The sequence below is a fragment of the Cyprinus carpio genome, chromosome A8 (genome assembly GCF_018340385.1).
Source record: "Cyprinus carpio isolate SPL01 chromosome A8, ASM1834038v1, whole genome shotgun sequence".
Taxonomy (NCBI): domain Eukaryota; kingdom Metazoa; phylum Chordata; class Actinopteri; order Cypriniformes; family Cyprinidae; genus Cyprinus; species Cyprinus carpio.
In genome coordinates, this window is record NC_056579.1 from 13,524,293 (window position 1) to 13,542,586 (window position 18,294).

The window sequence follows — 18,294 nt, forward strand, 5'->3', positions numbered from 1 at the left end:
ACCAGTAAACGTGAACACACCTGCACGAATAAAGTGTGGGGGAAGAATTTACATTTTATTCAAATTAAATATTTATAAAATATTAAAATGCATTGTATTTCTGTAAACAACAATCAGCAATTTTAAAACCTTCCTTATACTTTGAGCACCTGCCCCTCTAAAGGTCTCTGCACAGCCCTGTAACTAATTCCTTAATCCAAAATTTGCATCGACTTGTGATTTAACAATCCATTTTACAATATTTTATTTACTTCAGCCAAAAGTCTTTGAAATTAAGTACACTTTTTTTTTTTTTTTTTTTTTTTTTGTGATTTGATTTGCAATGATGTGATGTTAAAATTCAATTTGATTTTTATTTTCTAACCAGTGGGAAAACAAACAAAAACATTACCACCATGAATAAGCATTATTAAATGAATAATACATTCCTGTGTTGTTTGATAATTTTATAAAACAAGGCACTTATTTAATGGCAGTAATCAATTAAATATCAACTACGTGTTTCATATGTCTATGGCATCAGATGAATGCATTTTCTTTAAAACATCTAATAAAATCTTTTAATTCTATATAGGCAACATTGCATACAAAGCCCTCAGAATAGTTTGCAGATTTTCAACCAGCTCTTTTTCTCTGTTTTCTCATGTAGCACTGATTTTCAAAAGACTTACCCCTTTAGTTTAATCCAGTGTTTATATAGCATAGTGCAGTTTTTGAATTAAAATTAAACTTCTAAGTTCATTAAGACTTTCCCTAACTAACTTCAGCAAGGGGAAGGGAAAAGGGGTGTGGTTATGCTAATGAGAGGGGCCTGACTAGGAGGCTTTTTAATAATAGCACTTCATTTAATGGTCATGTCTCCACTCAGGATTCAGATATTGCTGGACCACACTCTCCTCTGTTTTCACTAGGATGAGAAAGAACATGACAGTTAGCACCTGGTATATGATTTATTTTAAATCCCAAAGAAGAAAAAAAGCACAGAAAATTTCCTTAAATAGTTCCAATATAAACAAAACGTTCCAGTTACTAAAATAGCCATGGTTCCCTGAGATAATGGAATGAGCGTTGCTTTCACACACTTATGAGGAAACTCCTGTTTACTCTGATACTAAAGCCTAATTTGTTCACGTTTGTGTAGCTGCACGACCAATGGCGCTTCAACCCACCAAAAGGGGAGGAGCCGACCTCTATATAAGTCGACTCCATTTCATCAGAATCTTTTGACTGAAGCGATAGTCATCGATTCACGTGCAGCCTTATAGCACTGCAATAAATACAATAAATACATCCATCAAAAGCATGCTCACAGCTGTTAAACAACAACAGAGAACAAAACAATGCTTATGAAGTGGATATTCACGATTTAAAAAAAAAAAACTTTTGGTGTGAATGACCGCTTATTCATGACACTGCTTAATTTTCTCAAAGTTAGCCTCTCAATAATTCGGCTTTTGTTTCAGTTATTTGTAGGCATTGCTATGCATTGAGAGGAAGAGAAAGAGCTTGTTTTTTATTTTAGTCGCTTGTGTGTGTGACAGAACACGTTGTCCACAGATCAATAGTTTTTCAAACTGTTTGATGCAAAGGACCCAGAAATATAATAATTCCCTTCAGGTCTGTTTTTATGGAGCTGCTAAAGATGAAGCTGTAATATAACATTGGCGAAACAGATCTGGTGGGAGGAATGCTGACTGCACCCTTTTAGGTTCCACTCGTCACTCGTCCTCCACAGCCTTAGATAGAATGTGGATCAGCTCACTGTCCACGCTGGGCCGTGTTGTCTGCGTCAGAGGCGGGGTTTCGGGCTCTTCGCCGGAACACACCCACTCTTCAGCATCCTAAGCCATTAATTACATGGAGTCATCAAAATTCTGACAATATGGTGCTCAGAGACGACTTATATAGAGGTCAGTCCTCCCTTTTTGGTTCGTGCAGCTACACGAACGTAAACAAATTAGGCTTCAGTATTAGAGTAAACAGGAGTTTCCCCATAAGTGTCAACGCAACGGGAGAGACTGCTCGAAAGGGAACAGGTGTACAGTTGTGTAGTTCGAAATACACTACCGTTTAAGAGTTTGGGGTCGGTACGATTTTTTTTTAAAGATTTCTCTTATGCTCACTAAGGCTGAATTTATTTGATCAAAATACCATAAAAACAGTAATACTGTAAAATAATATTACCATTTAAAAAAAAAACTGTAAAAATTTTTTTATTAATTCCTGTGATTGCAAAGCTGAAAGAGTCATCACTCCACTCTTCAGTGTCATGTGATCCTTCAGAAATCATCCTAATAAAAAGTAAGAAAAATGTCTTATTATTATCCATTTTGAAAACAGCTGTGCTGCTTAATAATTTTGTGGAAACCCTGATACAGTTTTTTTTTTTTTCAGAATACTTTTGATGAATAGAAAGCACAAAAGAACAGCATTTATTTGAAAGAGAAAACGTCTGTAACATTATAAATATCTCTGTCTCTTTTGAACAAATTAAGTGGCCTTAACTACTATGTACTTACATCAAAAGATAAGCATAATGTACTTATTGAGTTCTGTCTCTTTTGAACAAATTAATTTTAAATGGTAGTGTATTTGTATAACCTGTCAGTAAATGATTAATTATGAATGTGAGGTCGTCACTCTAGGCTAACACCAAACAAACATGAGAAACAGGATGTGATGTCATCCTCTTAGGTCACTTTTATTAAATAATCAATTATAAATAAAGTATATTCAAAGTTTTCAAATATATTTCTTTACGCAAAGTTGCAGATCAGCGTTCACTACATTTGAACTTCAGCAAAAGACTACCTTTAGCTTGCATTTCCTATTCCGCATTAATGGAAGCAAATGAAGTACAAAGTCTAGTGTGACCGTACTTTAATTAAAGCCATGCCTTACCTATGGTCTCCTCATTGATGTTTAGAGCGAGCAGGCGCTCAATAACCGCCTCTGTTTCCTCCAAATGGGAAATATCATATCCAGTGTAACCTCCATTCTCAATGCAGTAATTAATAAACCTACAAACACATAAATCAACAGGGTAAAAATATAAAATAAAAATCAGCTCGTATTGTCAACTCGCACCATGTCCTGAAATCATAAAAAGAGTATTTTATGTATGTGTTAGTTGGAAGTTTCTATACCTGCCCCAGTTTGCGTCTGTCTGTAGAATGATGGGGTTTCCCACCATGATGAGCAGGGATTTTGCTCTCGTCACTGCCACATTGAATCTCTGGAGAAGAGAAAGCAAGAGGTGGAACAACTTTGTTTTGAAGACTTCTGTGTGGTGTATTGCCATGTGTTAGACACTACCTTCTCATTCTTCAGAAACCCAATGCTGAATGTTTCATCCAAAATGATGTGTTTCTTGTCACTGCGAACAGTTGACACAATGATCACTTTCCTCTCCTGGCCTTGAAACTCCTCCACGGAACCAACCTACAAAACACGTGCAGCAGTCATGTTTTTGCTCAAGTGTCCTGACAAGGATGAGAACTGATAACAGAGTGTAGGAGTCTCCGCACGGTTCAGACTCGCTGACCTTCATCTCCTCAATGCCCAAACAGGATTTAAGCTCAGTATGCATCTTAATGGCCTTCCTGATTTTCTCCACCTATAAAAATAAAACAGATATTTACAATAAAAAATGAAAGCAGAGTGAAAAATTATGAGGAAAAAAATCACCTTAAAGAGAATGATAACAATGATCTGCATAAAAACTAAATTTTAATTTTAATTTTTTGTAATAGCAGGCAGTCTGTGTGTGAGGGTTGTTTGTGGAAAAAAAAAAGTAGAAAATGTCCAAATGTCCAAAAGTAGTAAGTACAGACTATTTTATGGATTTACACTACTGTTTAAAAAATGTGGAGTTTATACTTTTATTCAGCAAGGACACATTAAATTTATCAAAAGTACATTTCTATTCATCAGAGAATCTTGAAAAAAGTCTCATGTTTTCCACACAAAAAAAAAAATAAAAAAAATAAATAAATATTATTCAGCGTTAATGTTTTCATTTGTGACTTGAGCAGCAAATCAGCATTTTAGAATAATTTCTGAAGGAAGACTGGAGTAATGGATGCTGAAATTCAGCTTTTAGAATATACATTTTAAAACATAAAAGTTATTTTAAATTGTACTATAATATTTTACAGTATTATTGTTTTTACTGTAATATGAGACTTCTTTAAAACAAAAAACAAACAACATTTCTTGAGGATTTACTGGATACTAACTGCATTGTGTGTGCAGTAAGCATCAGGTTTGCTGCTGCTGAGCTGTGTGTGAGGTATTTTTAAGTTTTTCTTGTGGTGGGCTATAATGCCAATCTCTTTGGGGGTGATTTTTGCAATGCCCTTCTTGGCCTGTGTCAGGAGCAGCTTCTTCAGGTAGTCGATCATGATATCGATTTCAGAAGTGTTGAAAAAGGAGGGGCTGTTTGATTCTCTCTCATCCTTTCCGATCACTCCATGGAAAATCACAGGAAATCCCTGATCCCTGAAGTCTTTCTGTTGAACTTTCTAGACATAAACAGTAACATCAGCATTACAAAGCACAAGTGGAAACTGGCTATTGAAAAAATCTGACATCTCTAAGCACCAAATGTAGCCATGAAATACAACCAAGTTCAAGAAGGCAGTTATCTCAGTTTCTGGCCTTCACATTCCTTACACTAATGACTTGTGTGTTTGTGCGGGCATGTGTGACCAGATAACCAATGAGGAGGAGGTGGACTACATGTTAAAAAGTAAATATGGGAGCTGTAAGCTAAGCAGATTTTCTGCAGTTTTTTTTTAATATGTTTTTTGAGTTTTTTAGAGATGCTGAGATGAAGAATAAACATTGCATGCCGTTACAGAACAAACTCATATAATCTTATTTTGAAATGTCAATGCTTTACTACTTCCAGCTGCTCGTTCAAAAAGATGAGATACAAAACATACACTCTTACAACAATCTACGACATAATATAAAAACCATAACGTAAACATTGACAGTTTATCAGTGGTGCATGATAAGCAATCGCATTCACTGATTGCAAACTGCTCTGAAACCGCAATCCTGTGCAATACACAACAGTGCCACATTTTGAAATGTGCTCATAATTGAATCGTAGCCTTTTAATGTTTAATAATCAAATAACTGTATCGTGGTGACTGTTTTTCCGTCCCCAAATTTAAGACTTTTGTTATACAGTTTAAGACTGTTTACGGCCTTAAATTTGATCAAACCAAATGTAAGTGTATCCCAACATTCATTATGTTCAGGTACTTGTGTCCCAAAATTGTGTGATGTTGTAGAAAACTTTACAGTTTAAGTTAAATTAATTATATAATGCATATAATTTTGGTAGTAAAATGTGAAGTGGTGCACATTTTATTGGCGCTGTGATGAGCATGTGTATTTTTAAAACATTTGCAACTGCTTTGAACCACCTAATTAGAAGCATCGCAGTTACTAAATGATCTCGTCTTTTACATATGGACTACTAAGTTTATTTTAAAGTGCAAAGTTTTGAAAATCAAAATGTGTAAATAAAGCAATGTTGTAAGTGTTCTATCAGATAGTAAAAAGTTATACATACATTTGGAGTCTACATGCCTACTTGAACACTTGGCCCAAATACAGAAAATACATCATGTAAGTACACAGACAAGTGCTCAAGTGCAACACTGCAAATGTGGGTATTGGGACAGTGCCATATCTTCTAATCGACTAAATTTGAAAAAATGTGTTGCCAGCAGGCAATCACATTTCAGTTTTGTCAAATCTGATTACGAAAATGGATATATTTGTACAACATCAGAAAATACGTGTTTACCAAATTTTGAGAAAACTGGCAATAAGCAACTTTACATTTTCACTAATAACTCATCACACAACTTTCACAAGAGACTGAGTCAGTTCACTAGGTACCGAACATTGATGTGTTGTTCTGGGTGTATATAGCAACTGTATAACATCATAACCTAACCAAAATGCATTGTCTTGACATTCCTGAACTGCTTTTTTTTATCAGGTTTTTGTGTCTGGGATGTCTCATACACTTTTTGGCAGGTGCTCCCACATGCAGTACTGGCGGGAGATGATCTCATCTGCACATGGCACCAACTCCCCATCATAGAACAACTCATTAGGAATCTTCAGAATGGATGGATGAGACCTGGAGCGACAAAGAGGGAAAGAAAATTGGGAATAAGAAACAGAGATTAGAACACCGACTTATTTACAGTGTCGCTAAAACAGATTCAGACATTTTAAATTTTCATACAAACTAATTTTGTGGTAGAAATTGTACATCTGATTTAGGATACATGATCAGGTATTCCGAACACTTATTTTGGATTGGGCCTATCCCAATCTGTTTTACTCAGACTGGGGCTTTCCCAACCTTTTCATATGGCATCCTGTCCTCTGCCTTTTTCTGCACAGCAAAAACCCAGACAACACCAGCTTCCTCTGGTTCTCATGTTCATTCATGGGCAGGAGGCAGATTTTATGTTCAAGTTTATTTGTTTACTTCTTTATAATGGGCTATGCCCCTGTCTTTTCTACTCTTACTGGCTCCTGGCTACAAGTCAAAACTACTAAATCAAAAAGACAAATGGCTCTAGCTGGTATGTATTCCTCATCCATAACCATCTGCACTCCCTCCACACAAAGGTCTAAGAATGTTTGATCCTCTATACAACTCAGAAACTTTCTTTACTTGCATCAGTAATTTTACCCTGACAAGTTAAAAATAGTTTTGTTCAGCCTTGAGAACTTTGTACTCCATCAAGTGTTTTTTTTTTTTTTTTGTCCTTATTTGGAGCTTATTATTAGGTTTTTGTTAGTATAAGATGGTGGTCAGGCTGGTAGTAAATTTATTGTTTTTATAGTTTTGCAGAGGAGGTCTTTGGATTATTCAGACTTTACCTGTAGTTCTGCAGCAGTTTGGTTACATAACGGCTGTCGTATTTTGTAGTACCTTTCTGGTAAAGTTCATTCTGTGTCATCAGCCTCTCTAGCAAGGAAAGACCTACAAACACATTTACAATGCAAATTTCACCATGAATTGAAGCCACACTGCTTTAAGTGGGAGCCCTCTACCCCTGTTATCAATGCATCAAAAATGTGTAACAAACACAGTTCAAGAGCTTTTTACTGTATCAAAAGTAATTTAGCACAAATTTGGCAATATTCCCAATCAAAAATTTATAAATAAATAAAAATGTGTTAAATAAAAAATAAAGTAATTTAGCACAAATTTGGCAATATTCCCAATCAAAAATTTTCCATGTTGCTTATTAACAAACATTATTTTCTGATTGGCAGGTAGGTGGAATTTACAGTAACTCTGTATAACTGGAGACAGCTATGAACTTTAATTGTCCATTATTTATAAGAAATACAAGGTGTGGGCCATGTGAACTGGTTGAAATGCATGAGACTTGAGAGCCCTGGTATGTGTGTCCTTATTCATCTCACCAAGTCCATATTTAATGGCAAAAGGAGATCTCAAGATTGGCCCCAGCTGCTTGGGATCACCAGCCAAAACAAGCTGTCCAGTTTTTGCATTCAGCAGTCCTACATGCACACAAAGATGAAATGCTAAAACAGACTGATTTCAAATGAAAGATCTGATAGTTTTCCCAATGTTATTCTGTGAAGTGCTCCACCTGCCACACTGATGATGGTCTCTGGCTCCACAGCATGTCCTGCCTCATCCACAAAGATATGCGAAAAATGACCCACAGGGAAACCCCCACCCACCAGCCTACCAACACACACACACACACACACACACACACACATATAGTAAACACTCTTTATCTTTTGACTGCTATGATGTGTATGTGGGTGAGAACGGGTTTCTTTGTGTTTGTAGAGGATGAAGTCCTTCACCTGCCTGCGGTGACCAAAGTGCTGACCAGGATCTTGTAGGACATTAGATCCTCTTTGCATGGGAAAATAATTGTGTCTCCTTTTACATTACTGTTTTTCTAAACAAACAAAAAAAGACAGTCATCAATATCAACAACAATTACAATCTCTTTCTCTCTCTCTCTCTCTCTCTCTCTCTAAGATGTCACTTTATCTTGTTTGTGTCAAATATCTAAATTTAAGAGCATTGAAAGATCTTCCAGAGACCAAATGGACTAATTTTGTTGAATTAGGTGCTTCTCCAAAACAGCTGAAAAATAGAAGTGGGGATTTGCAATGGCGGATTTCTCATTGGATTTTGGCAACAAACTGTCATTAAGGTCATCTAAATCCTTTGCAAGGAGAAGAGTGTTTGCTTTGTGGTCTTCCAGAAACAGTATTTCAAATATTATGGATGTTCAAGGTTATTAGGAATTATTGGAGTGTTAAGAAACTTGAGCAATAATCTTGGTTTTATTTTTTCAAATAGTTTCTTTATTTTTGGACCAAAATATAGCACCTCAAACAAGAGTAAAATTGTTTTGATGAATTTTTTTATTTGGTAAGGCAAAAATGGCAATTTGGCTGACAAGAAAGAGCAAAATGCTGCTTAACAGTGATACTGATCCTTTAAACATGTTCAGATCTCTGCTAAAAAGTAGGCTGGTTATAGAGTATAAGTATTATGAATTGGTGAATGATATAGAATCTTTCTTTTTTTATCTGGTGTTGCAAATATTTTATGTCAACCCAATGAAGAGGGAAGTTGTGAAATGTTGTAAAAGAAGCTGTTTTAATTCATTTTAAATAATTTTATTTATAAGAATATGTATTTATGAAGTAATGTATTGTGTTTAATGGTGTATGTATTTTGTGTTAATGGATTGTAATTAAAGAGATGTTGAAAGGTCTCTCTCTCTCTCTATATATAACTATTTATTTTAATTTTTTTTTAGTTAGTTAAGAATGTATAGTTATGATTATGATTTTTTTTTTTTTATTTAGTTAAACATTTAATTAATAAATAAAGTCAGACAAGCACTAACCGTTAGGACTTTAGGGATATCTTTTGGGTTGCGTGAGCTAGCGTAGACTCTGTATATTTTCCCTGCATCAACATGTTCACTAGTGATCAACTTTTCACACAGTTGATCAGCTGCACTGTTAGATGGAGCACAAGCTAGGATAAAGGCACCAGGTATATTTTTCTCCACCTGTGAGATGAAAATAAAGTGAAATCGTTAATTAAAATATCTGTTTTACCTTTTCAATTTTGCATACAGACACAATGAGATGATTTGCATGTAGGTGTGTCTGTTGGGTGTATATTTATTTGAGCATAACCAGTTTTACCTGTTTGATGGCCTCCACTATCGTGACAGTTTTACCAGTGCCAGGAGGTCCAAACACCAAGTACGGTGCCGGCTTGGACGTACCGGCCACAATGTGACATACTGCAGTTTTCTGTTCATGGTTATTGTCCAGCTTTCGATCAAAGAGCCTGTAGATCCCCAAATACACACACACACACACACACACACACACGCATACACATACACATACACAAAAGAGCCTGTAGATCCCCAAATACACACATACACATCCAGCTGAAATAATCCATACTGCTTCACTAAAATTTGATTTTGTTCAGTACAGATGCTTCTTACTGACCTCAGTGCAGGTGGAGACGCAGGGGTCACGTCCCGTGAGCCCACAGGGAACAGCACATCTCTGAGCTCATGCTGGACTGCCATGTGTACTGCTCTGTGTTGCAGTCTTAATGGGAGACGATTCAATGTAAACTCCACACGGAATTTCATATTATCTATGAAATCGTCAAGCAGCCTTTACACATAAAACACACATAATACACAAAGCTTTAATCTGGTCTTTAAATAAATATGAAAAATAAGACCAAATGTATAATAATTGCATAATGCATAATTTTTGTAAACCTTAGGTATGTAAAACATTTGATGTTTGACTTACACTACCGTTCAAAGTTTGGGGTCTGTAAGATTTTTTATGTTTTTGAAAGAAGTCTCTTATGCTTAAAAAAGGCTGCATTTATTTGTTAAAAACAGTAAATACAGTAAAACAGCAATCTGGTGAAATATTATTGAAATACAAAACTGTTTTCTATTTCAATATATTTTATAATGTAATTTATTCCTGTGACAATAAAGCTGAATGTTCAGTAGCCATTACTCCAGTATTCAGTGTCACTTAATCCTTCAAGAATCATTCTAATGCTGATTTGCGGCTTAAGAAACATTTCTTACTATCAATGTTGAAAACAGTTCTACTTAATATTTTTGTGGACACTGTGTTTTTGCTGGATTGCACAAATGAAGAACCAATCATATTAAGAGAAAAATTATTTAATGGGTCATGTTACCATTGCCATGTACCTATTCTATATACTGTATACTGTTGGATTCTCTGTGATTAGTATTGAGTCTTCCTAGCTGTGATTAAAACATATTCAAAGGCACTAAGGAGTCTGTCAGGTCACTGCATATTAGTTGAACACTAAATACCTTACATCTGATAGTGTTCATAAGGGGCTAGACGTCATACGATGTGGACTGGAGACATGGATAGACGATAAATTTGTAAGCGTCAATTGGAAACCCAAAGTTAACTTAAGTCAGGTGCGTAGGGTAAATCTACCACAGACCCTTTTTAGTGAGCCTTCTTCAGTAATTTTTCAGTGTGCTCCTTAGCCTAAAATACTTTGTTGGGCTGCAGCATTTTAGCAAATGCCACATTTGTATTAATGGGAATCAAGACTGTAAAGAGACAAACTTCATCAAGTAATGATCAATTACATGTGCTGATTTTTGCTGCTATGTCTTTAAGGCTTATATGTAAATAAGTGAACTGAAACTGAGCTGCAGGTTTGCTGTCCAGTCAAGCATAGTTTGCACTGGCCCAAGTTTTGTGTTCTGGAAGTTACATTATGTTTTTGTAGCACATAAAGATCTTGTTTCTTGTATCTGGGACTTTGATTATCGACAATATCATGCCTGCTCTATTTAATACTCCTTCAGTGTTCTGATGTTCAAATGACACCTGTCTTAAACTTCTCACACTTCATACCTTCTAGAGAAGTGCAGTTTGACCTGATCCAGTTCTACTCTGTAGACGTAGCCCTTGTATTTGGTCACAGTTGAGCGTTTGACCTCCTCACTCTTGGTGAGAAGCAGGTGATCTCCCCTCAGCACTGATGGTCTGTTCTCTGATACGCCAGGAAGCTTTATCACAACAAATACATTATAAGTCCTCAAAACCTTATTCTTTCCAACAAATATAAAAGCACATACTACTTAAAGGGAGAGTTCACCCAAAAATGACATTGCTGTCATTTCTTTCTTTGTAGCACATTTACTACATCTTTAGCGGAATTTAAGATTAACAAATTAAAGTAAATAATTACGGAATTTAAATTTTGGGGTGCACTGTCCCTTTAAGAGCCATGCACGTGTCTATGCTTTTGATACTCTGTATGTGTCTAACATAGGCGTCCGAAAGCATAGACAGCTGACTTGTTGCCTCTCTGCCATATCAGGCAATGATATTGCAGGCAACAGAAACTGACATAATGGTTTTATGATCTACAACAAAATAAAAAGAGCTTTGGTGATAACTTAGTGAATATTTAACTACTACAATACAAATTTTCTGCTAGAAATTACATCAGAAGTGGAACGAGTCAATCAAAAATGGACATTTACACACAAACTGACCACTAACTGCAATTTTCAGATGCCATTTTTATTTTTTAGCTCAACTGTCATGGAACTGGGATATCAAAGGAAGCAATGGATACATCTATGTTGCCTTCAAAACTCTCTAATATTGGATTTGGATGTGCTTTGTTGCCTTCCAACCTTAAAAATGCATCCTCCGATGGCAGCATTTTTTAGCTTTCGGACGCAGCCACAATCACATGCTTTAATAACAGTCAGTAAAACACTGCCACTCACCTCTAAGACCAGCAGTCCTTTTTCCTTATGGTCCTTCACCATGGACACATCATTTTTGTCATACCTCTTGATGTCCAGACACATTTGATCCTCCTCCAGGTACAACAGTAAATCAAAGCGATCCATATAGTTATGAAAACTCAGATCACTCTCCAGCAGTGACCTAAAAACCACCGAACGCCCAATGAAATAGGTTCAGTAGCTTATACATATTCATGCAGAGAGCTGATTCTAGACCATTCAAAGACCAGTAACAGGCCTAAGACCTAAAAGCACAATTAGGCACAACTAGAGACCACTAACTTCTGTTTCTGGTGCTTCGGAGAAGAACGGTTGCCTTTAAGGACCTCGGCTAAGTCAGAGATGTAAGAAGGACGAATGTAGTGATCCAGTGACACCACAAACTCCAAAAGGTTTTGGGCAGAACTGCAAATGAGAGAAAAACATGCAAATAAATAATTTATGTACAAATGTAAACACAGGGAAAAACAACATAAAAAAATAATTCTTAAAAAGAGTGTTTATCTTTCACCTCTCTGGTTTATTCCCCTCTTCTATGTTGCACCAGGCAGGTTCATATGTCTCAAGCCTCTTAGGTCTGAATGGTTCTACTGGACCCAGCAGAGCTGCAAGCTCAGATCTGTATTCTGCCTGAATGAACCGAACAATGTGGAAAGGATGGGTGGCGGGCTGGGTGTTTTCCTTGAACTCAAATGCCAGAGTGGCTGAATAAACTCCTATTTGTTCTGCTTTGAATCTTAAGGTCACCTCATATTTCTCACCTTTGAAAAAATGTGAGAGAGAGCAACAGCTAGGGTTCAAACCTGTGACACTCACCTTAAAATCACAACCCAACAAGTCAAGGGCACATGCGCTAAGCACAGCACAGTGGCTCCAAAAAACATTTTCCTTTTATAATACATCAGAGACTAAAGTCAGCAACTAGCATGATACCAAATGAAACCTACAAACAACACCAACACCAGTTTCCCCTGTACACATGTAGAGTTTGGTTGCACTCACTTGGCTCCAGACGGAGTGGATTGTTGCGTGTGACTCTTCTGCTGTCTTCCAGAATGAAATACTGAATCCAGTGAAGAGCAGAGTAGTATGTGAAATACACGGGCGCCTGACCCGTGTTCTCCACAAACAGCTTTAGTTCATGAATTTCTGCCTTTTTCACAAAGAGCTGAATCATGCCATCCTCTATCTGAAGTTCTGAGGACACCCGCACCCCACCTTTATCAGCGATAAACACAGACCTGGGAAGGAAAAGAGCAACAACAGAGCTAGTTTTCATACTCAGATGTTGTAAAACATAAAATAGGAATCCAAAGAGCAATACTGCATCATAAATGACAGCAGGCTGTAATGTATGAAGGTTGTACAGTATCTCTTTGCATTCGGTGTATTTTCAGAGGTTGGTTTGTACCCATCATACAGAGAGACCAGCTCACTTTTCTGTTGTGTTTATTCTGCGCAGGAGGTCTTTCGACAGTTTTCTCCTTGCTCTAACTCCATCTTCTGGCCCTGGCACTGACGTTGGGTTAGGAACCTGGGCACTGGTGGGTGGCGGTGAGCTACCATTACTCAGAGGGGGAGTAGCTTGGTTGTGCTGTCTGTGACGGGGTCTAAACCACTGATCATGCTGCACTCTGACCTAAAAATGCCACAATAGGGTTACAAGTTTTTGACCATTATCTGCATGTGTACATCACACTAACACATTAGGGTATAACAGGGCTCAAGGGTCATGATTTTTTGTTTGCTCCAGTATTTCAGATTTTTGCTTATTTATGGTAATTAATAAAAGCTGAAATAAAATGTAAATATTAGATCTAAAACTTAATCACCCTCAATTGAAGATCTAGTAAACTACCCAGGGCGTATTTGTGTTTACGGTCTGGAAAGTGTCAAAAGTCACTTTTTACAACGTGTTTTTGCAGCATTGAGCAATGTAGATGCATAATGGCCAATCAGAGACGTTTTAGTTGGTCACAATTGACTCACCGCTGAGAGTTTTTGTTCAGTGCAGTTCACTCTCGTGAATCTATATAACAAAATGCATACGCGATGTAAGGTTTATTGTACAAATCTAAGAGCTTTATTGATTATAACTGAACTTTGTGATTTCTCGACGAACTAAGATAAGTAACAGCTTTTACTGATTATAAATAGAGGGTGCTTTGCACGCTTTTTAAGCAGAATTTGTATGAGAAACTTTTGTTTTTCGGACACAAAGCTTTGGGAATGACATCCACATATTTATGCTGGATTCACTCTCGAAATATCCACGATTGACACTATTATGAAGTGATAACCATAGCAATGAACGGGACACCCTCAGTGATTTAATTCTAGAACCGTGCCTGGCCAAGCCTGCACAGACAGTGCACGTTCATGGACCAAAAACTTTATTGAGATCTGGCCACATCAACCAGCAATTTCATTTCAATTCCAGCAATTTATGACAGGCTGGGATACAGTCCTACATCTAAGTTTTTTTCTTCTTCTTCACATCGTGTCTCGCATTTTGGTGGCAACGAGTCCAAAACGGACATCGCATTGTCATTCAAATCAACAGCAAAAGTAGTCCACATGTTATGCTGTATTGTGCAGGACATTGTTTTGAAACTTATATTCGTAAAGACTTTTTGAGAAAGTGAGTTAAATGACTGAAGAGTTAAATGTCACCCATGTGTATTGCTAATATATATACATTTTTACCAATTCCTTTAAGACAGCCACAAGCCATTTTTACAATTTTGACAAAAAACTGGCCTAAAAGAGCAAGTGACTGTTGCATCAGCTGACTTGAAACTGTTTCATACTTGCCCCAAACTAGCAGGCCTTCCTTATTTTTGAACCCTTTAACCAACCTGTATTTATCACAGGGCTAGATGATCATATTTAACTGCAGGGTTATAAATTACCCAGCCATTCATCAATAAGCCATTAGTCCAAGTTTCATGTTAGTCATGAATATTTTGTTTCATGAATAATAATTCTACGTAGGAATCAGTGACTTTGGCTACCAGCAACTGTTTGGTTAACGACATTCTTCTTCAAAAAAAAATCTTCTATTGTGTTCAACAGAAGAAAGAAACCCATATAGGTGTGAAATATTTTGAGGGTGATTAAATGATGACAGAACTTCCATTTTTTGGGTGAACTATGCCTTTAACATTTTAGATATTTTTACTGTAAAAACAATAACTCATGCTCTTCATTGCTTTTTAGTGTGTGTGTGTGTGTGTGTGTGTGTGTGTGTGTGTGTGTGTGTGTGTGTGTGTGTGTGTGTGTGTGTGTGTGTTGTGGCCAATGATCTGCTGTCCATTTGCAGTAACAGTTTTTACTCATTTTGTCTCCCAAAATGAATCCACACACCTAATCTATGTTACAATATTATTTTCTAAATAGATGAGCACATGGTGTGTCTTTCTCTTTTACTGTCTTTTTCCAAAGCATTCCCCAGAGACAATAAGAGACTCCTTTTCTCAGAAGGCACTGTGGACCTTGTCTAAAATTGCAGAGTGGAGATTGGTATGGTTTTCTCACTTATTATTAACATTCAGTAGACAAGATGATGCCCAGGAAACTTCAAAGATTGAGGATGTGCTGTCTTGAGAAATGTTGATTTACTCTTTTGATCTGAACCCACTGTCTTTTAAAAAATTAATTAGCTTTGGTGATAAAAGTTACAGTTTTACAGTTATCTTGGATTTGATTCATCAACTAGGCAATAGACTAAAATTAAGTGAAAGTGAAAGTGAAAGTGGTGTGTGGCCAAGTATGGTGTCCCATACTCAGAATTTGTGCTCTGCATTTAAGCCATTCAAGTGCACACACAGCAGTGAGTAGTGAACACACAGCCGGAGCAGTGGGCAGACATTTTTGCTGGGGTGCCTGAGGAGCAGTTGGAGGTTTGATGCCTTGCTCAAGGGTTTCACCTCGTGTTATTGAGCGCTGTACATTCACTCCCCCCACCTACAATCCCTGCTGGTATTGAGACTCAAACCCACAACCTTTGTCTTAGAAGTCAAACTCTCTAACCAATAGGTCCCCTAACATTATGTCATGCTATTAAATTAAGGCTTAATGGGCATAATAGTTACAAGAAGTTACAAATAACAATACAGGTACCATTATAGGTAGCTAAAAAAAAAAAAAAGGTTTTAAAATAAGCTGTGGCATCAAAAGCCGGTGTGTGTAAATGTCTGATGACAACAGTATGCAGTTGCATAACAGTCAGTAGTTTTAAATGCACAGACTTTGGTGTTATTGTCCAAAGGACTTTGTATCAACAGCTAATCAAGGAAACACTGAATCAACTCTGATCCAAAGTTTCAGTTTGATAAAAATTCAAGTATACCTTTAGGCTTCAAATTCAGACATGAGTATGTTTTGCATTATGAAAAAAAAAAACATTTGGTAACAGTCACATTTCTATTACAAACTACTGAGATAAAGTGTATGTAATTACAGTATGAGATGATTTATTTTTCTAAAACCCCAACACTAGACATGTTCATACTCTGGGTGTTGCTGGGTGTGTGTCATAAAAACCACAGTTTGTTACAAGCTTAGCATATACGGACACTGATATTAGTGTATGTTTTGATATATGCAGTCTAATAGAACTGCAGTGGTAATAAATGAAAAGTTCTTACACTGGTGTTGAAGTAAACATGTCCTGATCTGGTGATGCGCGCTTTTCTGCAATTTCTCAATGCAAAGAGGACTGAAGAGAAGTTTGGGTCTCTGACTCCGTCTCTGTGAATAAAAATGCCTGAAAATAAATAAATATAACCTGACAGAAAAGTTTTGGAAACTGAAAAAAAAAAAGTTTGTTCACATAGCTTTCTGATGCACTTTCTGTCTTATTAAATGAATTGTCTGTTTAAATGAATTCCAAAAATCGATAATTTCAGTGGACATAACTGGAAAATTATAAGCAATAATTATATATATATATATATATTTAAAAGAAGTTGTGAGAACATGTTAAATGTTTACCTGTCTCGGAACTCTTTATTGTAGATGTCTTTGAGAAGTGTTCTATCAATAATGGATCTCCTTTCGCTTTCTTCCAGAAACTCTATAAAGTCAAATCCAACTATACGCAAATCAGCCTTAGAGAGCTGATTATTTCTCTTTTTCCTGCTCATGTTTCTTAACTCTGGTACCGTGAGCTCTGTGGTGATGTACAATAAGGGTCAGTTATGATCTACACTGGCTTATATGAAGCAAGCGCAGCTGTCTCTGCGGAAGCGGTAAGAACGGAGGAAACGAAACTTAAGGTCTATTACGGTTGGACTATTCTTCTACAATGAAAACCCCTTTATATGCACTTAGATTACATGTGATAATAGAGGAGAACCATATAGGAAATGTACTAAGCTCTAGGGGCCAAAAATAAACGAAAGCACAATATTATATATTATATTATATAAGAATACTCTACAGTACTATAGGAAACTCTAGTCAGGTGGTCGGAGAAGTGCGCTCTCTGTTGGTCAAAGGAAGCTGCGCTCCAACAGTGACAGAGCGCATTTAGGCCACGCCCACACCCGGGGGCAATCCAACGCTCTTCATTGACTTTCTATTGCGGGAAGCTGCCTCCCTGTCATTTCTGACTTATAACAAAAAACAGAGCAATGCCTAAAAGGTGCTATGTGACAAGGTGTAAAGTAAACAAGCTAAAAAACCCAGAACTACGATTTCGACCCCCCCAAAAACGAGCGTTTTGGACACAAATAGTTGTAGATGTCGGGGTATTTCACATTTGGGTGTACATTTATATTGACCACTGTGCTTATTTTATTACATATTCTCTCTGTATAATACAGTACAGTGTTTCAGACCGGTCCAAACAGATGACTCGGTTTAGAATTATTCAAAAGAACCGACTCCACGTGAACCGATAGGAGTCTTTCAGGGAATTGGCTACTGGTCTCATTTTTTTTTTTTTTTTTTTTTTTTTTTTTTTTTAGGGTGACTACGTTTTTTAAGCACAAATGTCTATAAAGTTATTAGTATTCGGCAGTAGTATTAATATAATAATCCCTGAGATGACCATCTCTAAGAGAGATACTTTTATTAAGCTACTTTTTTTTTTTATTGTATGTAGTTTTTACAAAATAATTTTGGCAGCTGTGGTTGCCAGAATACTTTTGTAAAAAATACAGAAAAACTGTAAACACAATTACGGCCCAAAAACTGTAAATTTTACAGTATACTGTAAAAAAAAAGTCTGTAGTTTTTACAAAATAATTTTGGCAGCTGTGGTTTGCCAGAATACTTTGTAAAAAAATACAGAAAAACTGTAAACACAATTACGGCCAAAAACTGTAAATTTTACAGTATAAAAAACTGTTATTTACAAACAAGAAAATTT

At 36.5% G+C, this 18,294-nt stretch overlaps 1 protein-coding gene across 1 annotated transcript; it reads right to left on the bottom strand.

Annotated features, from left to right (window-relative positions):
- Nucleotides 1–700: 700 nt before the first annotated feature.
- Nucleotides 701–17,330, bottom strand: LOC109081571 (putative helicase mov-10-B.1). The gene is made up of 22 exons (XM_042762369.1): nt 16,914–17,330; nt 16,568–16,670; nt 13,355–13,557; nt 12,921–13,159; nt 12,430–12,679; nt 12,201–12,323; nt 11,898–12,060; nt 11,011–11,165; nt 9,580–9,753; nt 9,262–9,409; nt 8,955–9,122; nt 7,891–7,988; nt 7,665–7,762; nt 7,474–7,572; nt 6,922–7,024; nt 6,049–6,166; nt 4,304–4,523; nt 3,545–3,618; nt 3,316–3,441; nt 3,147–3,235; nt 2,902–3,020; nt 701–907 (listed from the first exon to the last, which is right to left on the bottom strand). Exons 1-22 carry the CDS (start codon nt 17,063–17,065, stop codon nt 846–848), a joined length of 3,084 nt encoding a protein of 1,027 aa, XP_042618303.1. The 5' UTR covers nt 17,066–17,330; the 3' UTR covers nt 701–845.
- Between the last annotated feature and the right edge of the window lie 964 nt (nt 17,331–18,294).

Bases quoted from the DNA above. Each gene is read 5' to 3' on its own strand.
- LOC109081571 (XM_042762369.1), bottom strand. From the start codon at position 17,065: ATGAGCAGGAAAAAGAGAAATAATCAGCTCTCTAAGGCTGATTTGCGT. The intron at 7,763-7,890 runs GTGAAGGACTTC...GTGTGTTGGTAG, and splicing joins ACTTTGGTCACCGCAGGCAG to GCTGGTGGGTGGGGGTTTCC. The intron at 3,619-4,303 runs ACTTAAAAATAC...TTTTATTTTTAT, and splicing joins TATAGCCCACCACAAGAAAA to AGGTGGAGAAAATCAGGAAG.